This window comes from Leucopleurus acutus (genome assembly GCF_964270905.1).
Source record: "Leucopleurus acutus genome assembly, chromosome: 3".
NCBI classification, from domain to species: Eukaryota; Metazoa; Chordata; class Mammalia; order Artiodactyla; family Delphinidae; genus Leucopleurus; species Leucopleurus acutus.
In genome coordinates, this window is record NC_139145.1 from 88,598,433 (window position 1) to 88,623,037 (window position 24,605).

At 43.7% G+C, this 24,605-nt stretch overlaps 1 protein-coding gene and 1 pseudogene across 3 annotated transcripts in view; both read left to right on the top strand.

The window, feature by feature from the left end:
* The window catches only part of LOC309959911 (PR domain zinc finger protein 14-like), a 150,242-nt pseudogene extending 136,126 nt beyond the window's left edge, over positions 1-14,116 (top strand). The window contains exon 6 of the transcript in view: positions 12,898-14,116. The product of the transcript in view is annotated as a PR domain zinc finger protein 14-like (transcript). The remainder of the gene's footprint in view (positions 1-12,897) is intronic.
* Positions 14,117-22,599: 8,483 nt separating this feature from the next.
* The window catches only part of EFNA5 (ephrin A5), a gene marked incomplete at its 5' end in the record, with an annotated part of 274,792 nt that continues 272,786 nt past the window's right edge, over positions 22,600-24,605 (top strand). For both annotated transcript variants that reach the window (XM_082836307.1, XM_082836308.1), the window contains one exon: positions 22,600-22,724. In XM_082836307.1, coding sequence (XP_082692433.1) covers positions 22,600-22,724 — 125 coding nt within the window. The remainder of the gene's footprint in view (positions 22,725-24,605) is intronic.

Below are 24,605 nucleotides of genomic sequence, written 5' to 3' on the forward strand. Positions count from 1 at the left end.
ATCACCAGAATTAGAAACGGAATCCAGGAAGAGCTCCATGAGGCGAGAGTCAGCCCAAGATAGGGGGCGGAAGGAATTACAATGCACTGCAATCAGGGTACAAGGCAAAGGTGGAGCAAAAAGCAAACCCAGTACCAAAGCATAAGAAGTATGAGGTACAGGAATTAGGATACTAAGTTTAGAGCCTAAGCCAGATGCAGAAAGATGCAGATGCCAGTTTCTGGCCTGCGCATTCCTTTTTGGGAAGTCTGATTTGGGTGAATCCGGAAATCCCATGGTTTCCATTTTCTATCTGTAGTAGTCTGAGGTCCACACTTTGGTGACAATATCTGATTCCCTCATCAGTTGCAGTGATTTCCTTTTGAATGTTGTGCTTGATAGACCATATTTCTACTTATCCAAGTTATCCATATCTCTAGTTTTCCTGGAGAAAAGCCAGGGGTGGTCTGGCTCCACAGAGCTTCAGGCTACTTCCCTCTCTCCTGGCTCTCAAACAGGACAAACAAGATAAAATCTTTAAGCTGCAGCCTCCTCCTGAGCTCTCCACATGTGGAGATGAAGAGGAAAACTCTCAGGGATGTCGGGTGGGGGGAGAGTGAGGGAATGGACTGTTTGGAGTGTTTAAGCCTTATCTGATGAAAGAGAAAGAAGAAAGGACTGGAAAGAAAGACATCTGAGGAAGGAAGAGAGTGAAAGAACATTAACATTGTTGCTGGAAGGAATCCCAGGTAAATACTACGCTAGGCTAGGTTTTCCCTGTTTGATATGTGTAGAGGGACCATATAATTTACCATCCAAACCTGAGCTCCTTTATGAGAGAAAGAGGAGCTGTTAGTAATTTTTCCAAGATGCCAGCATGACCCGGGACCGGCCCAGCCAGCCAAGGCATCGGGTCTCAATAGTTAGGGATAGAGTAAGGAATCTCCCTTCAGATTCACACCTGGGCTATTGACTAAATTGTAGAGGCCTGGAGGCCTTCACTGTACCCTATGGTATTATGATGTCGGAAGTGAAGACTCAGACTTGAACTTGGTCAGGATGAAGGGGAGAGTGCTTCTCTTCTCTTAACAAAGTGTCAGAATGACCCAGGGACTTAAAAAAATTACAGAAGCCCAGGAATTCAATTTTAATTATTCTGGATTGGGCCTAAACAAGATTTTGATGATTCTATTGTGCACCTCGCCTGGAACTCTATGGTTTCTCTCAGGTTTCTAGGCAACATACCCTGGTCTTCCCTTCCCCCAGGATTGCCCTGTGCTGAAGAGACAGTGGGATGGCCCTGCAACTGGGGAACCTGGGGCAGGAGGAGGTGGGAGAGGCAGTAAATTGACCTGTGTATTTAAACTGAGAATGTGTATTTCTTGTCAAGGACAATTGAATATCAAAAAACAAAACAAACAAAACAGCTGAATAAAACCACTAAACCAGGTCTGTTCTAGCTCTTGGCGTCACAAACATGAAGGTTGAAGGGTCGTGCTTGGAGCGGAACTTGTCACTTTCTCCAACCATACAGATGCGTTTATTCAGTCAGTTGCCGCATACCTAGTCTGTGTTTGGAGATACCAACATACAGATGCGTTTATTCAGTCAGTTGCCGCATACCTAGTCTGTGTTTGGAGATACCAACATCGAATCTCCCTTCAGACCCCAGAGATTTTTTCATTCAGCCCGTATTTCTGGAGCATCTTCTGGGTGAGGGTGATAGAGACCGCCATAGTTGCCACTGTGCTGCACAGGGCTTGGGACAACCTTCACTTTCCAGACTGAGTTACTGAAGTAGCGCCAGGAACCCAGAGAGAGCTGGGCTGCTTTGAACTGTTAAAAGATAAACCGAGACAGAATAAAAGTTTTAAGTTTGAGCAAAAACTGATTTGCATCAGGCAGCACCAAACCAGAAGTGGTGGGAACACTGGACCACAGGAGCTCAGGAAAGACTTATATAGAGAAAGTGTGGAAGCAAAGAAAGGAAATTATTTGACCGGCTGTGGTTTAAAGCCAAGTAGGCTGTTTGTGATTGGCTGTCCTTAGCATTTTCATTCCTAACCTGGAGGCATTTACAAGCTTAGATTTAGGTTTGCCTACAGGCTGGCACAGCATTAGAGCCCCTTCAGTCTAACAGCCTCAGCCTCGTTGTTTAATTAATTTAACCCAGCTGCTCTCACCAGCGTCAATGGTTACAAAGCAGGTAGAAACACCAGTTGGATAGGCAAGAATTAATGAAAAGCATTTTAAATCCTCATTGCAGCCTCTCAGAAAATCACCAAAGGATTATATAACCCTCAGCAAGTCTTGGGATCTTCTTGCCTCTGCTCATTCTGCCTTCATTTCTCTTCTCTCTCAGAATCTCATCCCTTATCAATAGCTCAGTATTTCAGTTTCATCTCAAATCTCAATATCTTGCACGGCTCGCCATGGTAACTGTTCTCTGTTTCCTTTCTCTCTCTCTCTCTCTCTCTCTCTCTCTCTCTCTCTCTCTCTCTCTCTCTCTCTCTCTCTCTCTCTCTCCCTCTCCCTCTCCCTCTCCCCCCCCACCACTCCCCCAAGCTCGGCTTCCCAACTCTGGCTCCTGTAAGCTTTTCCTTTTCTCTCCTCCTCCTTCAGGGATCGATTGGTTTCTGGGGCCAGGGCTTGGTTTCCTTTAAGATGTAAATCCTGCAGCTCAGCTCAGTTCTAATCAGCACGACAAAAGGCCAGGAGCTGCCAGAGCTGCAGGCTCCTTCCTCTTAGAGCTTGGTGGGGGGAGGTGGTGGTGGAAGGGGGTGGGTGAGAGCCGTGATTGCTCCGAAATGAAGGGTTTGCTCTGCATATTTGAATGCAAATGGTTTGCATACACGTATATACAAGCATGACTACATAGGCAGCCTGAAATATTGTAGGAGGATTCAGGAATGATTTTGCGTGAGAATGATATGTATGATATAGAAATATATGCCAGCTGAGTGCTTCTAAATTGATTTTTGTTACTGAACAACTTTGCAGTATATTAGTCAATGAAATTTTTGCCAGAGGAACTAAAAATGACTTTCGATATCCCCTTGCTCTCAATTTTCACAAGAACAAAACAGAAATTATGCTAATAAGGGTCAGATGTGGAGAGGTATGTACAAACTCTGAAAGAAAATTAGAACATTGTATCTTTTATGTCCATGAGAACAATATAAAATACAAAACAAAAAAGTTTGCAAAATTTTTTCTTGTTTGTAATTCTCATTAGACTGAGTACTCCTGGATAGACGGGATTGTTTTGTTCATCATTGTAACTGTAGCAACTAGTATGGTGCCTAAAATATGAGAGGTGATCATGAAACAAATAAGTATTACAAGCTGGCATTTGCCAAGTAACTGGCATTGTGCTATAAGTACAGTATCTCAGTCTCCCAGATATTTTTGTCATTGGTGTTATGTGGAGAAATGACTGTTCCACTATGTGATCTTTTAAGGCTTATATCTTTTAGATCTTGAAGATTCTTTTTATGTTCCTTCCTTCCCCCTTCCCACCCTCCTTTCCAATCTCTCCTCCTTTCTTACTGTATTTAAATATTTAGATAAGTGCCGCCCAATAGAAACATAATTGTAGCCACAAATGTGAGCAACAAAATTTAAAATTTCCCCATAGCCATATATCTAAAAAAGTAACAGAAAAAAATTCATTTAAATAATATATTTTATGTAACCTAGTATATACAAAATATAATCATTTCAACATGTGATCAATATCAAAAAAAACGTAAAGAGATACTTGGCAGTCTTTTTTTAAAACATGAGTTTTCAAAATCTGGAGTATATTTTACATATTCAGTATATCTCAATTTAAAATTGTCACATTTCAAGTGCTCAAGAACCATGTGTGTAGCTGTCGTATGGACAACACAGTTATAGACAATCTGAGTCAGAGATCAAAATTGCTAGCCTGAATAATCCATCCTTTCTTTACTTACATCCAAAATGACTCATTTATTTATACACTGATATCTTGTAAGTATGCACAGCACTCAATACACATTGGTAGAATGAGTGAATGATAGTTGACATTACGATTTATTTTAGTCGGGTAAGATGTTAAAGAACTTGAGGGGGAGGACTTAACATTAATACTACCTACAGTATTGAACATGTGTTGAATCCCTGACATTAGACCAGATACTTGATAAACATTATCTCCTGTACTACTCACAGCATATTTTATGAGATTGATATGATTAGACTCACTTTTACAAAGCAATTGAAGCTTAGTAATGTTAAGTAAGTTGCTCAGGGTTAGAATCATAGTAAATTGCTGAACCAGATTTGAAGTTTTGTTTGGTCTGATTCCAGACTGAACCCTTCACCACAGCTTACTGCCTTTGTAAGATAAGACCATCAGGATAAAGAAATAGCACAGAGCGGATGTATTCATTCTATCAAGTTAAAAAAAGGCCATTGCCTATTGGAGTTGCTGAATTTTTCTTTCTCATTTTAATAGAAAGAATAATTTAGTAGGAAGTAGCCACCACTATTATTCAACATAGTTTTGGAAGTTTTAGCCATGCAATCAGAGAAGAAAAAGAATTAAAAGGAATCCAAATCGGAAAAGGAGAAGTAAAACTGTCACTGTTTGCAGAGGACATGATACTATACATAGAGAATCCTAAAAATGCTACCAGAAAGCTACTAGAACTAATCAATGAATTTGGTAAAGTAGCAGGATACAAAATAAATGCACAGAAATCTCTTGCATTCCTATGCACTAATGATGTAAAATCTGAAAGAGAAATTAAGGAAACACTTCCGTTTACCATTGCAACAAACAGAATAAAATACCTAGGAATAAACCTACCTAAGGAGACAAAAGACCTGTATGCAGAAAACCATAAGACACTGATGAAAGAAATTAAAGATGATACAAACAGATGGAGAGATATACCATGTTCTTGGATTCGAAGAATCAACATTGTGAAAATGACTATACTACCCAAAGCAACCTACAGATTCAATGCAATCCCTGTCAAACTGCCAATGGCATTTTTCACAGAACTAGAACAAAAAATTTCACAACTTGTATGGAAACACAAAAGACCCTGAATAGCCAAAGCAATCTTGAGAAAGAAAAACAGAGCTGGAGGAATCATGCTCCTGGACTTCAGACTATACTACAAAGCTACAGTAATCAAGACAGTATGGTACTGGCACAAAAACAGAAATATAGATCAATGGAACAGGATAGGAAGCCCAGAGGTAAACCCATACACATATGGTCACCTTATGTTTGATAAAGGAGGCAAGAATATACAATGGAGAAAAGATAGCCTCTTCAATAAGTGGTGCTGGGAAAACTGCACAGCTACATGTAAAAGAATGAAATTAGAACACTTCCTAACACCATACACAAAAATAAACTCAAAATGTATTAAAGACCTAAATGTAAGGCCAGACACTATAAAACTCTTAGAGGAAAACATAGGCAGAACACTCTGTGACATAAATCACAGCAAGATCCTTTTTGACCCACCTCCTAGAGAAATGGAAATAAAAACAAAAATAAACAAATAGAACCTAATGAAACTTAAAAGCTTTTGCACAGCAAAGGAAACCATAAACAAGATGAAAAGACAACCCTCAGAATGGGAGAAAATCTTTGCAAATGAATCAATGGACAAAGGATTAATCTCCAAAATATGCAAGCAGCTCATGCAGCACAATATCAAAAAAAAACCCAATCCAATCCAAAGATGCGCAGAAGACCTAAGTAGACATTTCTCCAAAGAAGATATACAGATTGCCAACAAACACATGAAAGGATGCTCAACATCACTAATCATTAGAGAATTGCAAATCAAAATGACAGTGGGGTATCACCTCACACTGGTCAGAATGGCCGTCACCAAAAAATCTACAAGCAATAAATGCTGGAGAGGGTGTCGAGAAACGGAAACCCTCTTACACTGTTGGTGAGAATGTAAATTAATACAGCCACTATGGAGAACAGTATGGAGGTTCCTTAAAAAACTAAAAATAGAACTACCATATGACCCAGCAATCCCACTACTGGGCATATACCCTAAGAAAACCATAATTCAAAAAGAGACATGTACCACAATGTTCATTGCAGCGCTATTTACAATAGCCAGGACATGGAAGCAACCTAAGTGTCCATCGACAGATAAATGGATAAAGAAGATGTAGCACGTATATACAATGGAATATTACTCAGCCGTAAAAAGAAACGAAATTGAGTTATTTGTAGTGAGGTGGATGGACCTAGAGTCTGTCATACAGAGTGAAGTAAGTCAGAAAGAGAAAAACAAATACCGTATGCTAACACATATATATGGAATCTAAAAACAAAATGGTTCTGATGAACCTAGGGTCAGGACCAGAATCAAGACACAGATGTAGAGAATGGATTTGAGGAGATGGGGGCTGGGGGGGGGGAAGGGTAAGCTGGGATGAAGTGAGAGAGTAGCATTGACATATATACACTACCAAATGTAAAATAGATAGCTAGTGGGAAGCAACTGTATAGCACGGGAAGATCAGCTCAGTGCTTTGTGACCACCTAGAGGGATGGGATAGGGAGGGTGGGAGGAGACGCAAGAGGGAGGGGATATGGGGATGTATGTATACATATAGCTGCTTCACTTTGTTATAGAGCAGAAACTAACACAATATTGTAAAGCAATTATGCTCCAATAAAGATGTGAATTTAAAAAAAAGAAAAATAAAAAAGCATTCCCCAACAACAAAAAAGAGTAGCAAATATTCTTTCATTTTCACAAGTTTTATAATTTATTTCCAGAATGTTTATTGGAAAACATTCTAAATGTTTATTTAGAAAATTATTTTATGTTTCTTTAAAAAAAGAGAATGTAACTTATATTTTATGACTTTAAACCATAGTGATTAAATAGTTTCACCAGGATAGTAGGTGAACCAAGGAGTCACCATTTTACATTCCTTTTCTGAACCTCCTCTAATTACCAAAAAATGTCCTCTTGAGATAGAGGTTAAAATTAGGATGCTAAATTAGGTAAGTCTCTTCCTTACCTATTCTGTAGGGTAGGTTGCCTGTTGAAAGCAGAAAATAATGCATTGCTGTGCATATGTAATTGTACAGATAATTGCCTCTATCATTTAAAAATATCACTTGCAAAAATGGCATCTATGATTAATTATGTACATTTATCATTGAGTCGACTGGGGTACATTATAAAATCCTTTCCCTAAGCTCATGCATCTTTCCTCTCTTCTTATTTCTTTCAATGTAAGTTGTTTAGTAATTCAAAATTTTTATTACTCCTTAAGCCATAATTCATCTACACAGGAACCAGCAACTAATTTGCCCTCTGGCTGTAGAGGGGTTGCTTTTTGACTTGTCGTATCAAGGAACAAGGGTGATGACGTTTAAACTCTCCCCTCATATAATAATGCTTCAGAAACTGAAATCCTGGGATAGGGATCGTTTATTGATATGTAAGTATCTCCATTACCATTTCCTTAACCGCAAACTGAACGTCGTTGGGCTTCAATGTCAAATGGTACCAAGGAAAGAAAAAAATTAATAAAAAACATAAAAGTGTATAGTAATTCTGAAATCCTGACATGTACAACTTACCTAATGTGAATATAATGTAATTAATGATAGTAGCAACTAACCAAGAACAGACTTTGTCCTTAACATAAGTCCTCCTTCTGGTCTCCCAGCTTCTCTGCTCTGCCCTGGATTCTCAGAATATCCAGATTGAGCCTCTGAAACGTCAGTCTGACCCTCAGCTCTAAACGCTTTACTCTTCCCATCTCACTCAAAGTAAGAGTCACAGTGGAAGTAAAAGTCGCAATCTTTACAAAGGCCTGTGATGTCTGGAAGATCTGGCCCCTATTACCTCCTAGGACTTTATCTCCTTCTGCTGGTCCCTTCATTCAACTCTCCCCAGCCAGGGTGGCATCCCCCAATACTCTGGACACTTTCCCCACTCAGACCCCTGTGCTTGCTATTCCTTCTGCCTGGAATGCTTTTCCCTGTATTCATGTGGCTGCTCCCTTACCTCCCTAACGTGGCATGTATCACTCTTCAGTGTACAATATGTTTTATCTGTTAGTCTTATTTGTTAATTTCTCTCTCCACTAGGAAGGAGACACCATAGGGCAGGGATTTTAATCTGTTTGGTTCACTGATGAATTCTCAGCTCTTAGAAAAGTACTAAACACAGAGTAGGTGCTCAATAAGTGTTTGTTGATTGAACAAATAATTGTGTACTGTATTTTAATTTGTTAGATCTGGTGGCTCTCTCCCCAGCATAGGCAAGATGGTTGCTGGCAGCCCCAAACCTATATCCACATAACTCAAAATCCCCAGAGAAGAGAGGCCCTCTCAATCCTGGCTTCATTCACAAATCTCAGTGAGGCCCTGACCAGCCTGATTGACCCTGTGGTGATAAGGGTGCGGTGGTATGGTAGTGTGCTATGTCATGGCAATGGATAGCGTCACCGGACGAGAGAAGGAGAGATTCTCTGAAGAAAGGATTTTAGGCAGGCAGGCAGCATTATTACGCTTTAGGACCCAACACTTTTATGGTAAATTGCTTTCTTGTCTGTCACTTGATAGACTGTAATACTCTGTGAGGGCAGGACCAGCTCTGTTTTACTTACTACTGTATCCTCAAGGCATAGCACATATTAGATGCTCAATAAATTTATGAATGAATGAAAAAATAAATGAATGGCAAGCTACTCGCAGCGGAGGGTGGGGGGTGGGTGGGGAGGGTGTGCAAATGTTTGGAGGCCTCACAACAAAGGAGGACATTAGATGAGTTAAATGTTTCAGGTATTATGCTGAGACTCTTGGGTGGAGATGTTTACAATTTGGATTTACCTGTCAAGCTGACCAGGCACCCTTTCCTGGGACTACTACTTCAGGAATTAGAACTGCATTTGCCTCAGTTCCTTTCATTTTCTTTGCTCCATAGTTGACTGGCTCCCTTTGAGGTTGCCACCTTCCTTCTTTAGAAACGGAGAGACCCTCCTTTAGGTCTGGCTCTAGGTTGCAAGTACTTCCTTAAGGCTGTTTTTGTACATCTCTGCTGGGATTCATTGTGCAGAACCTCTCTGGTTAAACTTTCTGAGGGAGAAAGTTTTGTATAGCCCTGAGATCTGGTTCCTCACAGAAAACACAAGGGAAAACACAGTGTAAAGTACTCGTACACTATTTTCCCTCCCTCACTGAATATATATTAATAGAGTGTCTACTGTGTGCTGTGTACAGTGCTAAGCTCTGGAGAGGTGATGGGGAGGAACTGAACTAGAAGGGGAAACGGAGGAAATGCCACACACGTATACAGTTTCAATCAGGGGACCAGTGTTGATAGTATGAAGGGAACTCGGTGCCATGTGGTTAGAGGAGTCCTACTCTATTCTATGGAGTCAGAAGAGACTTCCCCTAGAAAATGGCATCTGAGCTGAGACTTGAAGGATGAATGAGTCAACCAGGTGGGACTCTAAATGTTTCGGGCAGAGGGGGCACCTGGAGACAGGGAGATGCATGGCTTCTTTGAGGACGTGAGAGGAAGTCATTGTGGCTGGAGTTAGTGAGTGTGAGGAGGGTCCTGTAAGGTGAGGTCAGAGAGGAAGGCAAGGATCAGCTCATGCAGGGGTTGGTAGCCATGTTAAGAATTTTATCTTTATTTTGACAGGTATGGGAAGACATTAACTGGTAGAGCATGACGGTTCCCTCTGGAACAGATCACTCCAGCTGCAGAATGCAGTAAATATCGGATGGAGGTAAGAGTGGGTGGCTGAGATTGGTTCGGAGGCAACTTGATATAGAAATGAGAAATCGAGAAATGAAGTGTGACATCCCTTGACGGAATACTGAGTCCACTGCTTTATCAAGCCTGTTAGCGAGAAGTTCTCATTTTGGGAACTGATGGGGGTCTTTATCCCGATCCACAAAGAAAATGTAATTAGAGCTATGAATATGAATGTGATTGTTAAAGATCATGTCAGTAAAGAAAGAAAAGAGGGCTAAAGAAAAACACCTATATTTAAGGGCTGGGCATCCATACCACAAATATGTATTGTGTTCACCATGTGCCTGGCACCGGGCTGTGAGTCATAGTCAAGCAGGCAGAAGAAATTAGTTGGAGACAAAAGACGAGAACTCTGAAAATGTGGAGTAACAAACATCAACGAGTAAGAAAGTCTCGAGAAGAAAGTGTGGCCAGTGGTTCAGGTGCTGCAGAGGAAGAAAGTGAGATGAATGCTGACAACTTTGAGTCTGGATTAGACTCCACCCTACGTGGCACAGATTAGAAACTCAGGTTAATAAACAGACTTAGGGGGATTGCGTATAAGGAACTTGACCAAACTTTCTCCCATTTTAGAACTTTAAATTATAGGCAGAGAAGACTTGATATATGACATTTCACTTTATATCTCACTTCCTTGAAAACCCATCTATTCCACCTATGGAAAGAGGGCTGTATATCCCCAGTCCTGCCATGGCTGTCAGACAAGAGCAGAGATGTTGTAATTTGAGGCTGACAGCAAGATGACCCTTACAGGGTCACTACAGTTTCTGTCTTGTGCCAGATCCTCCTGCTGAAAGATGGAGGTGCCATGACGTTAAATCAATGTAGTGAGTGATGTGGAGATTTGAGATGAAGCTAAACATAGCTTCCTTTGATTTTACCTTTTCATTTTTTTCTGGCTGGACGCCACTTTAGAAGAAGAATCACCTCTGGATAAATCATCTCTTCAGGCTTGCTATTCTAAGCAAATGACATTATGCTAAGAGGATCAGAAGGGCCTGAATGTTAATTGTGTTCATTTAGGGTTCCATGTAAAGTTTTTATTGAAGAAAAAAGACTCCCTATGAAATTTATGAAGTAGCAGAAACAAACACTCCTATTAGAAATATTCAGAAAACCATGTCACCAATTACAGATTTATTTACTTATTTATTTTAAAGTTTCAATTTGTTTTTTAAATAAATAAATTTATTTATTTTTGGCTGCTTTGGGTCTTCATTGCTGCGTGTGGGCTTTCTCTAATTGTGGCGAGCAGGGACTACTCTTAGTTGTGGTGCATGGGTTTCTCGTTGCCGTGGCTTCTCTTGTTGTGGAGCATGGGCTCTAGGCGCACAGGCTTCAGTAGTTGTGGCGTGCGGCTTCAGTAGTTGTGGCTCGCGGGCTCTAGAGCACAGGCTCAGTAGTTGTGGCGCATGGGCTTAGTTGCTCCGTGGCATGTGGGATCTCCCCAGACCAGGGCTCGAACCCGTGTCCCCTGCATTGGCAGGCGGATTCTTAACCCCTGTGCCACCAGGGAAGTTCCCCAATTACAGATTTAGCACCAAGTAACTCAGTAATGGAAATCAAAGTTATGAAAGAATAACATTAATTTGAGGTGAATAATATCCAAAATTTTATTTCCGATAATTTAAGAAATGGATGAATCTGTTGTGTATTGCTATATAACAAACCACCCCAAAATTTAGTTGTTCAAAACAAGGACCATTTATTGAGGACAGGATTCTTTGGGTGGGCAGTTTAGGCTGGGCTCAGCTGTGAAGCTCTTCTAGTCTCAGCTGGAAATTTCTCATGTATCTGCTGGTCTCTGCCAGTCAGCTGGTTAACTCTGCATCTGGGGATTGCCTGGGACAATGGGGGTGAATGAGCTACGTGTCTCTCATCAACCAGAAGGCTAGCTTCGACTTGTCCATATGGCCATTGGGTAGGGTTCCTAGAGAAAGAGTGGAAACTTGAATGCCTCTTGAGGTGTGGCTCAGAATTGGCTCAACAGCCTTTCAGCCAAAGGATGTCCAAGGTCAGCTCAGATTCAAGGGGTGAAAAAATAGACTCTCTATTGATGCGAGGGGCTAACTGCAAAGTTAAACCGTACGGGAGAAAAAATTTTGGCCATTGTGCTATCTATCACAGATTCTGAATCATTTTTATCCTATTTGAGTCACATATTGGTAGATAAAATGTATAGTATTTGAACAATACTTTTCGAAGGGGAAATGTCTTTATTTTTAGCTTTGTTGGCAGTTTCAAACTAGGACCTCCCTCACAGCAACCAGTTAGGATGAGATTTTATTAACAGAATATTTTTTACTTCATTCTTGTTTCTGTAACTATAAAGAAAATCCTCATGTTTTCAGTGGCTGTTAGTCTAGGTGTGTGTGATATAACCAATCACAGACAAAGCAGGACTTCTTAGTGGCAAGGAACACTACCTAGCTGCTGGCCTGGAAATCCTTTATAAAGAGTTCAGAATTGCCATTGGGAAAAGGGCATTTACTTGACAAATGGTGCTATTTCCATTTTTGTCTGCCCAATTTTAAATTTCCTCTTATTAGAATGGAAAATTCAGGCCCTGGAATAAATTGAACCAATGAAATACGTAACTGGAAGATACACACTTCACCGCTTCACTCTGTAATATGTAGACATCTTATGGATGCAAGGACATTTCATGGAAAGGGAGTTTTAAAATTACTTTGTATGCATATAGAGAAAACAAAATTTTTTGATGTCCTGGCTCAAACTGAATAGGATCTCACTTAATAGCCCATGTAATATTTTAAGATGATTTATTATTATGCTAATATTATATTGTAATATTGATTAAGCATTGGAAGTGTGCAGAATACTAGCTAGTCCACATAAAAGATCCTGATGAATTTCAAGGAAAAGGGCTAAGAAAAGCACTCTCCTAATGCATAGGAACGGAGGGTAATTCAGAATCTAGATGAACCAATAAATCCTATTTAATTTAGTATATATCATATGCCCCCCAAAAGGTAGACTGATGGAAAATGAGAGTGATAATCTCTGATTAAAAAGTAATCATTTTAACGGCACATTGTCCTTCCAGACTTGAGTTTAGAAAGAGTCATTTCAGTAACATATTTCTCATTTTAAGTTTTGGAGCGCTCGGCTGCTGTGCTCTCAAAGAGAGCGCTCTGAGGATGGCCCCAAACTCGTGAACCAAGAGGGGAAGGCATCTCACCACTTCACCCAGGAAGACCTGCACTTAGTTCTATATGGGGTCATCCCCAGCCGTCAGAACTCCGCCCACCTGCACCAGGCAATTTCGGGCCTCCTGGTCCCCATAGACAGCTCTGGGTCTGATTCTCTTCCTCAGACTCTGGATAACAACTCCTTTCAGCTACCAGAAGGTCTCTGCCTCGGACGGACGAAATTCAGTGAAGTGGCACATTTTGGTGTGTTCTTCAGTAGCCCTGTCACAAACAAAGGAGTCAGGTTCGGGCCCTTTCAGGGTAAAGTGGTCAACACCAGCTAAGTCAGGACGTACGGGGATAATTCCCTGATGTGGGACCTCTTTGAAGATGGTCATTTGAGCCACTTTATTGACGGAAAAGGAGGTACAGGGAACTGGATGTCCTATGTCAACTGTGTTAGTTTCCCCATGGAGCAGAACTTAGTTGCCGTACAATGTCAAGGGCAGATCTTTTATGAAAGCTGCAGGGAGATCTACCAGAACCCAGAGCTCCTTGTGTGGTATGGAGAATGCTATGAGAAGTTTTTGGACATTCCCGTGAGCCTGCAGGTCATAAAGCAGTGGAACCAGGCATCTGGGCCCTCGGAAGAGTCTGCAGAAGGGTACACGTGTGAAAGATGTGGAAAAGTATTTACCTACAAATATTACAGAGACAAGCATCTCAAGTACACCCCATGTGTGGACAAAGGTGATGGGAAATTTCCCTGTTCTTTATGCAACGATCCTTTGAGAAGTGAGAACGGCTCCGGATCCGTATCCTTCACGTTCATGAGAAGCATCGGCCTCACAAGTGTTCTGTGTATGGGAAATGTTTCTCTCAGTCTTCCAACCTAAACAAACACATGAGAGTCCACTCTGGAGACAGACTCTACCACTGTGTGTATTGTACAAAGACGTTCACTGCCTCTAGTGTACTCCGCACACATATCAGGAAGCACTCTGGGGAGAAGCCCTTCAAATGCAAGTACGGTGCCAAATCTTTTGCGTCCCATGCTGCCCACGACAGCCATATCCGACGCTCACACAAGTAGCGTGGCACTGTTCCTGTTACATCTGTGGAAAAACCTTCCCAGATCAAGAAGGCTTCTACTCCCACATGAAGTTTCATGAAGACTGCTAGCCCTCAGAGAGTTTGAGGACAGTGCCTCTGTATTTCTGTCTTAATGTTTCTTGTTTATGGGTGTATCTTACAAACAAATGATAGCTAGATTGAGATGAGAAACAGAATAATGGAACTGACCAATTAGCAGAATTTACCAGATTTCTTGACTGTGGTTTTAACAGCTTTCACAGAAACATCTTTCACAATTTCTAACAAGAATGGAGTATTGCTGAATTCACCTAGAAATAATGAAAGCTGGCTGTTAATAGTGCTTAAAGGTCTGGAAACTCAACATCAACCCTGAAAGGGACTATATTTCATTTCAGGGACTGGGAGTAGAGTCTTTGCGATTAAAATTGCGATTTAAAAAAAAGGAGGCTTTTTCTCTACTATTTGCCCCAGGCCCGCAATTGTTATATGTCTGTGGCCATCATCCCCTGTTATATTTCTTAACAGAATAAATTCTTTAAAAATCCAAAAAAAAAAAAAAGTTTTGGCCAATAATCCCCTGCATTATTATCTGATGTTCTAAAATCACAAGTTGCAGTGGTTTCTATAGAGACCAGCTTTATAACTATTATTCCAAACTACAAAATGAAATGCCTTTAAAAAATTATACCCTAACTGTAACTTTATGACATCACAATAAAATTTACAATGTTGGCATAAGGTATTTGGAAGTCTCAGACTAGAGTTATAAATCTGCAGTAAGAGGACAATTTTCCTAAAAAATAAATAATATACTTTAAAAACCATCTCTACCATGGCCAAGAAAAATGGGAAAAAATTTGAGACAATTATTTAGACGACTACAAAAAAAAAAAAAATCCACACTCCAAAATATCCTCTGAGACTTTTATGTAAAAAATATGCACATAATTTGAGGAAGGAGTTTCTTAGTTTGCCGTAATTCTATTTTGCTTAGCCAGTTTAGATCTGGGGAGAAAAAGTAAAGCCAATGCTAAAAAGGGGCTTAGAAACAGCATTTCCTATTTCATGAAATCATGCTCACTGACTAAGGGTTATCCTCTGCTCGTCTTTAAATAGAATTCTCACAGAAGTTGATGGAAATCTTGGGTGAATATTGATTGAAAAATAAGTTCTTGGGCTTCCCTGGTGGCGCAGTGGTTGAGAGTTTGCCTGCCGATGCTGGGGATATGGGTTCGTGCCCCGGTCTGGGAAGATCCCACATGCCACGAAGCGGCTGGGCCCGTGAGCCATGGCCGCTGAGCCTGCGCGTCCAGAGCCTGTGCTCCGCAACGGGAGAGGCCACAACAACAACAACAAAAAAGTTCTTTCTCTGTATATATGCTCATAAATATGCTACATGTGTATGTACATAATGGCATCAATTAAATTTTTAAAAAGGTGTTCTAGCCCCTTTGGGGGGTGTGTCTCTAAACAAGTAAAAAATGCAAAAGCACACAAATTTACATGCTTTTTGGATGATGGTAGTTGTAGCTGGTGGGAGAAAAGTATCCTAATTATTAGTTTACATATATTTGAGAAAAAAGTACAGGTTAACTTTATTTCTGAAAAGTCTACATATATTCTATTTATTTAAATAAAGGTATGCTGCAGATATCTATGTTGCCATTGTAATAAAACATAAATACAAATTTTTATTTATTATTTATTTATTTATTTTGTAATGTGCATTCATGGTAATCTGTATTCCTTTAAGCAAGGAGTGTAATGTTATTTAATAATTCACAAAGACCATTTTAGGATAGTATACTTAGTTGATTGATTAGATTTTTAAAATGCAGATAGATTTTATTTGGTAATTTTTATTTAAAAATTTGAAGAGGGGAAATACAGAGCTGTAAAAGTACATACATGTTCAAATAGTAAAAGACAAGACAAACATTTTTCCTGGGAATAATATCACCTACCAATATCAGCTTTATGGTTGAATATTGGCCACATAGCTCTATGGTATATATACTGAAGTCTAGCTAATGAAAAGTGATGTGGAAATTGAATCAACCAGTTCTTGTTTGCTTCTTTTGAAATTATATGTAAGCACATACACATCTGTAATACACAGAAACATAACACATATTTACATGTGTGCCTAATTATTTGGTTTAGCTGTTTATCAAAATGACTGCTCAAAATTCTGTCTGTTTAAAAAGTTTGCTATGTAGGTCTTATTTAAACTATATTTTGAAATGAGCAAAACAACACATAGGCAATTCATAAGTAAGAAATTCTAAAAATGCCTCTTTAAGGATATTTCAGCAACTTGTAAAACTGCTTCTACTTATGCACAGACTTCAAGAGAAGGCATGCTGGGAAGCAAACTCCAGGAAGTGCCAGAAAATTAAAGAGAGAATGAGGAAAAGTGGAAAATTCATGATGGAATTTGAAGGTCACAAGCTGAAGGTAAAGACATGGTACTCTATTTAGTAGAGGTTTTTTTTCCTCCCTCTTTTAGGCTGCACCCAGGAGAGGCAACTAGATCAGAAATAGAAAAGGAGCATTTCCTAAGGTCTGTAAGGAAAGAAAAGCTAGTGAAGAGTTATTCCTAAAGATTCTGAGAAAGCTCTTATAAAAGGGGTTAAAGAAGAGAGAAGCCTTCATTAAGTAACTTCAAATAGTCTGTGCACAGGATAGCTGGGTGACAGTTTGGTGATAGAACCTGGGTTCTTAGGCCTTTGGAATGAATTCTAAAGTTCTGGGAAGATAGATAGCGGAGTTAGCTTAAGTACCATTATGTTAGTCACCTGTTAGAAAGTTTTTTCATCTAATTATCATTTTTTAAATCTTTGATCCTGAGTTTATTTCCTTTATTATTTCTTCTGGATGTAACTGCTATATTAGACAAGAGTTGCTTAGTCTGTGGACTGTGGGGTTTGATACACCAGCTTGTTTCATTTATTTATCTGGACACTTGACTCAATAGATCTCCACTTCTATCTGGAGGCAGCTAATACAAAAAGGAAGTCCAGACTAGTCTAAAAAGGAAGACTAATCCATATTTAAAAGTAAGCTTTGCACTGCAACCACGTCTTGGAGATGGTATTCTGTTTTGTGCTATGTGAAAATTATTTTTATAGTATCACTTCATTTTAATAGAGAGGATCATGAAATTCAGTTCTTGGAAGTATTAACATTCCTGCCTTCATGGATAGCTGGGACATTTCTCCTAAGTACAGAACTTACTTTTTTTTTTTTTTCCCCTGAAATATTGAACTCATTAAGGTAAAAAGAAATTACCTAGATCAGTGATTCTCTATTCTCTATGCTAATTAGAATTCCCTGGAGAGCTTTTAAAAATTACAGATCCAAAATCCCGGCCCCTAACCTAAAACAGGGAGTGGGGCCTTGGCACGTTCTTTTTTAAAAAGCTCTCAAGGTGATTCTAACTCATAGACAAGGTTAGAACACCCACCTAGATAGTTCAAGGCCAAAAAATAATACATAAACAAATAACTAGAAAGATAAATCCCTATCTGTATTTTAATTTGAAGCATTGCTTCAGTGTCATTTTTTCAGTGTCATTTGTTTTAAAACCACCAGTGCACTCGGTTACCGGTAGCTTTAAATCCAAATATATTTAGAATATAGCCAAGCCCTTTTACAGTCCATTTCCAACCAACTTTTCAGGTCTCAGCTCCCTACAACCCTCTTTCAATGTTGTTGAACTCAAAGCATTTGAACACTCCCTGCACCTTTATTCCTCCATGATTTAGCTTCTTGCTGTTTTCTCTCTGACATACTGGAACCTCCTTCTGAACTTGGCAAAACGCTACTTATCCTTTAAATGGCCAACTTTAGAGTCATTGCCTCTGTGACACTGGGCTAATCATAATTATTTTCTATAATGCTGATTTGTGTAAATTCAAATCACTTCAATATTTTCCTGAGGAGACAAAGCCACATTATCTAATGGTACGTATATTTAATAATACCTCTCTTCAAACTTTATCTAAGTGTGTATCTGTCATATTGCTGCTTAGTTACTCCAATATCAATAATTACTTAGGTATATAATCCCAGAAGGGGGCATTTGATTTAAGTTTATGAATTATTTCTCCTAGACATTTGAATTATGTTCTGAACAGTTGCAAATTCCAATGCCTTTTATTCCAGCTCCCTGAATCATTTTAAGGAAAACCATCATGTATGATTTTCTTTTTCTGCTTCAAATGCGACTATCCAGACTTTAAAACAAATTGGAAATATTTAAAATATCAGAACATCCATATTCTTTTGATATATTGATTTTTCACATTTGCTTACAGTATGTGTTTTAAATAGGAAATCAGTGGATATGATTTCTTTTTCTTCACTCCTTTTGGCTTTGATGCCACAGGAAGCCAGCTTGCTAACTCCCTGATACCTGATATTTCCCTGACTAAAAAGTCTCTCCGATGAGAATCAGCATTTTCCCCAAGATAGGAGTCATGAATTCTCATCTTCCTAAAGATACATATGTCCCTTAAAAGGGTCCAGAACATTTCCTGCAAAACTGTCTGTCGTAGGAGCACCTATTAGAGCTACCATCAGAAAGACTGAGGGAAGAAATGCATCCTTCCTACAACAGAAAAAAAAAGTGCACCCTAAAATAGACCAAGAACTTGAACATCAGCAAAACTGGGGGGGGGGGGGAATCAGATAACGCTTTAAGTGAAAATTTGATTTAAAAAATTAAAGCTTACTGCACATTGTTAGAGCTTGGAGTTGAGGCCCCTGGCTGATGAACTCACAAGTGTAGGTAGTGTGCTACATGAGGGGCAAGTTTTTCGCTAACATCGCAAGAGTCTCTGGCCCAATGAGTGGAGTTTGATAGTAATACTTGCTACAAATGTTAAAAAAAAAAAAAAAATGAAAGCTTATTCTTCAGTTCTCTAGCTTAAGTTTTCCGACTTCTCACTGTTGGAATTTTGTGAAATATACAGATGGTAGAGAAGAATTTGTATTAATATTCTGAATTTACATTTCTTAATTTAGGAAGGTGTTTGGTTTGTTAGGGTGGTCTGTAGTGCAATCTATAATTACACAGATTGCAATTTATATCTACTCACAAAACAGAAGAGTTACTTTTCTAGGACAATTTCAGGTCTCTGCAGATAGGAAAAATTTCTGTAATTGAGAAACTACTCAACTTCTAGGCAAGAGCCCGTGACATCCAGGTAATCCCATGCCGATATGGACTGTTCCTTTCCTCTCAAATCGGTATTGTTCATGACCCCAGATTCTCCATCAAACTCAATCCCGGCTGAACTACAGGTAATAGCCCCGCTGGGTGCGGACTGCAGGCCAACCACTGGAGGGCGTCTGGACGCTTCCAAACAGCTCCGAAGCGCCTGGAAATCTAGAGCTCGAGGACTGGAAAGCGCAGGAGGAAGAACGTGATCTTTGATTTTATTGGGCTAATAAGTAAAGGGAAGAACAGGCAGGTTTGGGAGCAAAAGTACGCTGTTTTCTTTCTTGGGATTAGCCCTTCTTGCTGACGCAGCAAATTCCCTAGAGAGTTAGAGAGACTAATACCACTCGGGCCCCAGCCCGCGGAGCCCCACGAGGGCGAGTCTCGAGAGTGTGTAGCCCCGCAGCGCCGGGCGCCTGGCTAGCTTCCCGGGCGCTGGAGGACACCGGCACACGTCCCGAGGCGCGAGGACCGCCTCGCTGTCAGGTGATCGCGCGACGGTGGCGGCCGAGGGCCCGAGGCACTGCAACCTGCTCTAGAAACCCGGGAACGCAAGGCCTTTTCCAATAATAAAGGAATTCCTTCCCTGACCTCCATTTCTTCCCCCACCGGGTTCGTTCAAAGCATTTATCCTTTGGGGAGTGGGCAGTGAACCAACCTCGGAGTTGAAATAGAAAAGGTGTACGGTATTTCGGGTGGGCTCCCCTGCCGCATTCATTTCCTCCCTGCCGAAGATTCGCACTGAATTGTAATCACTTTACCCTGTGATTTTCTCGATCTAAAAAAAAAATGTGTTTTCAAAGCATCACTTTAAAGAAAAGTCTTGCTTCCTGCTCATGAACCTTTAAATCCCTGGTAGGAAGAGGGGAGTTGAAAGGCACATGAGAGATGCTCAGGTTTTCAGATATCCCGGCGCCGGGCAATGCGCCTAGTGAAGAACAGGACAGAGATTTCCAAAAACCCGTAGTCACTGTCGTTGCCTGCCAGCCGTCTGCTGGGGCTGCGTGTCACTTGAGGGGCCCCGGAGACAGATTTCGGCTCTCCGGCTACAGGGTGGGAACCGGTTCCTTTGTAACTGAAAGACCCTACCCTCAGCTAAAAAGATGTTAAATCATTCCTCAGGCCAGACGGAATTCAGCATCCAAAGGGTTACACGCGGCTGCCGGGTTCGGGCGGAGGAGAGGGCGCCTCAGCACTCCCAGTAATTCAATTAGTCAGGTTTCTGGAAGGTGGGGCCCGGGAGGGGGGTTAGGAGGCGTGGGGAAGGGAGGAGATTAGGAAAACGCCTCTTTCTCGTGGAGCAGACCAATCCGGTTGGAGTAAAGAGGAAAAAAAAAACCCGATCTGTAAGCAAACAGCAGGCCTTTCCCTGACTGGCTGCTCCAGCCACCCCCCACCCCTTTCCAAGTAAACTGCGAGGAGAAAAAAAAAAAAAAAAAAAAGCAGCCCACATGACCCGGGCCGCGGCGGCAGCAGCAGCGCTGGCTAGGCTCAGGCTGGCGGCGCCTCCCCCTCTCGGTCCGGAGCTCACACAGGCGCTCGCGCCGCCCGCCGACCCCGCGCCCTGCGCTCCACGCCCACCCCACCCCCGCGCCGCCCACGTCCACGTTCACGCGCGCGGCCTCGCGCTCCGGTACGGCGGCGGCTGCTGCTGCTGGGTTGCCGCTGCTGTCGGCTTTACACGCAGGTCATTAACGAGGGGGCGTGCCCGAGGAAATTTTTTCTCTCTCTCTTTTTTTTCTCTTTTGCAAAACTGACTTTTACCCCTTTCCACTTCTCGCCAGTCGTTTCAATCCCTCCTGGGCTGCTCGTGCTGCTGCTGCACTCAAGTTTATTTTCCCTCCTGGTAAAGGTTTTGGGATTCTGTTGGTGGTTTTCACCTCTTGTTGCTGCTGTGCCCAAGGAGGGAAAGAGGAGCAGCTGCGGGAGGATCGGGAAGGTTTTCTGATGTAGTCATCGGGGAGGTGCCACACGCTCTCGTGCGCTCTTTCTTTTTTTCTTTTTCTTTTTTTTTTCTCCTTTCGCATTTCAAACTGATTGATGCCTCTCTACAAGTTGCCGGGCTTGGGGTCGGACCAGTCGGAGTCGCAGGGACACTTCTGAGAGCTCACCCAGGGCTCTTGGCACCGCGTCTGGGGGCTCATTCTTGCTCCCGGAAGGCGATCGGAGACTGACATCAGCCCATCCAGGAGTTGGAGGGATTCATTTGAAAGTGATTGTTTCCCCTCCCGCTCTCCAGCTGAACAGTTGGATTGGCATCGTCCTGCAGGTTTCGGCATCCCAGCTCCGCCTGGCTGGCTGGTTCAGACCTCTGCTCTCCATTCACTCTGGTGCACCGACTCCCGGCCAAGAAAAGCACGCGCGAGAAATCCCCGAGACTCAGGCAGCGGCCAGGGTGTCGCCTCCCGCCACCGTCGCAGTCGGACTCCGACAGGGGACCTGCCGAAAGACGCGAAAAGCCGAACTTTTCTTTGAGGTTTGAGAGGCAAGACCGCTCCTCGCCCGCTTAGCTGCCGCTTAACCAGTTCCAGGACGCCGGCGGGGCTGGGTTTCTGGCTCCAGATCTCCACCCTTCTCGGCGCGGCGCACCGCCCCGAACCCGTAGCACCTACGAGACTCCTCCGAGATTTCCAGGGGTTACCGGGTTAAAGCACAGAGGAGGCGGGGGAAGGGGGTCCTCAGACTCCCAGGACCACAGGCGGGAAGCCCCCCCATCCACACGGAGCCCTCTTCCTGCAGTTTCCTACAGGCCGCCAAAGTAACTTGGAGCGAAGCGGGGCGCAGTGCGAGGGCCCTGGGCGGCGGCGGAGCCGTGCGCACCCCGCGGCGCCGACGCTGAGCCGGGCCCGGCGGGCCGGTGTATGTCTCCCCGCGGCCGTGGCGCGCAACTCCCGGTGACTGTGCAGCGTGCGCCGCCGCCTGCCCCAACCCGCGCTGCCGCCGCCCGGCCCGGCGCGCACCTCCTTCTCCCGGGGTGACCGGCCTGCCGCCGCCGCCCGAGACACAGCTTGGCACCCCTTCCCCCGCCCTCGCCGCCGCCACCACACACACACACACACGCACGCTTCTCTCCATCTTGTGATTCCTTTTTTTCTCCTGAGCCCTCCAGTGGGGGTGCGAGTTTGCCTTTATTCCCCCCACTCCTCCACCTTTATTTCTGTCTCTCCTCCCCCTCCTCAGCTTGGTGTGCGCCTCTTTCTTTTCTCGCCCCTCTTCATTTTTATTTATTCATATTTATTTGGCTCCCGCTCTCTCTCGCCCCTTCTCCCTCCCTCCCTCCCTCCCTCCGGATCCCTGATCTCTCCCCGGAGTGGCGCGTCGGCGGCTCCGCCGCTGGCCAGGCGTGATGTTGCACGTGGAGATGTTGACGCTGATGTTTCTTGTGCTCTGGACGTGTGTGTTCAGCCAGGACCCTGGCTCCAAGGCCGTCGCCGACCGCTACGCCGTCTACTGGAACAGCAGCAACCCCAGGTAAGGCAATGGGGGGCGGAGAGCCGGGGCTACCCGGGCCTCGGGGCCCTGCGGAAGGAGCGGCGGCGCCGGGGATCCGCGCGCATCGGCCGACAGCGGCGCGCACTCTCAGAGTCTGCGTCGCTCGGGCGCGGATGGCTTTCGAGGCGCCCGCGGGAAACGCTCACTTCGTGCCCCTCATTGTTGAGGTGCGGCAGGGAGCCTGAGCGCCCCTGGGCGTCCCCGGGGCTGCCCAGACCCGATGCTTCTGCGAAGCCCGGGGAGACTCGGAAAAGGCGGGAGCCCGGGAGTGGAGACTTCGCTTCCCACCCGGGCAGGCTGGCCAGCATCCCGAGCCAGGCGCGGGGCTTGCGCACGGGGAGCCCCGGGTGCAAGCCGCCAGGAGCTCCCTCTTGGAGCGTGGCTGCGCAGGGACTGTGGCGAGAACCCGCTAAACATCCCTAAAGTGTTTTTTTTGTTTGTTTGTTTTCTTTTTAAATTTTTTCCTTCCCTTTTCGCCGGTGCGCTCAGAAAGCGCACTGGCTGGGGGAAGTGTGGGGGGCTGGGAAGCGGAAGCTTTAGGTTTGTATTTTCCTCCTTAACTACGAGGAAATCATCCGACCACTAAGTCAGTCTGGTCCCGGCTCTCTTGGCAGTAGAGAGGCTTCTCCCACTTCCTCCACCTCCCGGTGGGCTCAAAGTGCCAGAAAGTTTGATCTAATGCCGGGTTACGTCATGCTTGCGGAGCTAGCTGCTGGAGTTGGCCGAACCGGGAGGTGGGAGCCCTTCGTCCGAAGCCTGGCAGTGTGCAGCCGGAGGAAAACGCGCGGTTACCTGGAAACGTTTTTCGGGCGCTTCCGAAGCCAGCCGAGTACGCGGGAACCTAGAGACGGGCGCCCGGGGCCGCCCTAGCGCTCCTGCTGGACCCTGGCTTGTTCACGGACCCTGGCTTGTTCACGGACCCTGGAAGAGGGGTAGGGGTGGGGTTGTCCAGAGTGCCGGGCGGACCCCTCCCGATCCAGAGCAGGTCCAAGCCCTACTTTCTCCCCGGCAGCAGTCGGCCCCGCTGGGCCCATATTGCTCTGCCTTTCTGGGACCGAGGCCAGCTTCCAGCTTCCAGCTTCCAGCTGTGGGCTGGTCTAGGTGCCCGCCGAGGAGAAGGGAAATAGCATCGATTATACCTAAAATCCCAGGTTTTTCCCTGGGCTGGCGTGGAAGTTGGGAGAAGAAACGCGGAGGCCAAGGGAAGAGTTTGGTTGCTGCGCACCCAGCGCGCTTGGGGAGAGGGGGCTGGTGGGCGCCTCTAGTTTTTCCTACCTCCCGGTGGCCCTCTCCGCCGGCCTCCCGCCTTCCTTTGTTATGCTGGCATAGGAGGGATTCCCCCGCTTGAAGTAATGTTCTCTCAGTTGAAGATGAGCAGATTTCCCTTCGAGCCGTACACCGGTTGCCGAACGGGGATAGAGTCCCCCCCCCTCCCCCGCCCGCTGCCTCAGGAAAGATAGTCACACCCAGGTAGCCCAAGTCCTGATTGAATCGCTTGGGCCAAGTGGAGACATCCTTCAAAGTTTGGTTTAAAAAGTCTCCTGAAGGTGGGTGTGGGATGGGAAGCTATTTCTTCTTTGACATGCCACTTACCGCTATTAGGAAAAGAGAAAGAGAAGCCATCCTGCCAGAGGAGATGCCTTTTATTAAAGCTGACAAGACAAATAGAGCAAGCTTTCCAGTTGTGATGGCGTTAAAAGCAAGTCTCATTATGTTGGTTGGTTTTATTCCCCTTTGGGCTTTATTAGACAGCATATTCGAAACAGAGGAATTTATATTTTAAACTTTAGTGCCTTATCAAATAAAACAACAGTGAAATTGGTTAGTTGAATTTGGGACATTTTACTCTTGCTTGTCTTT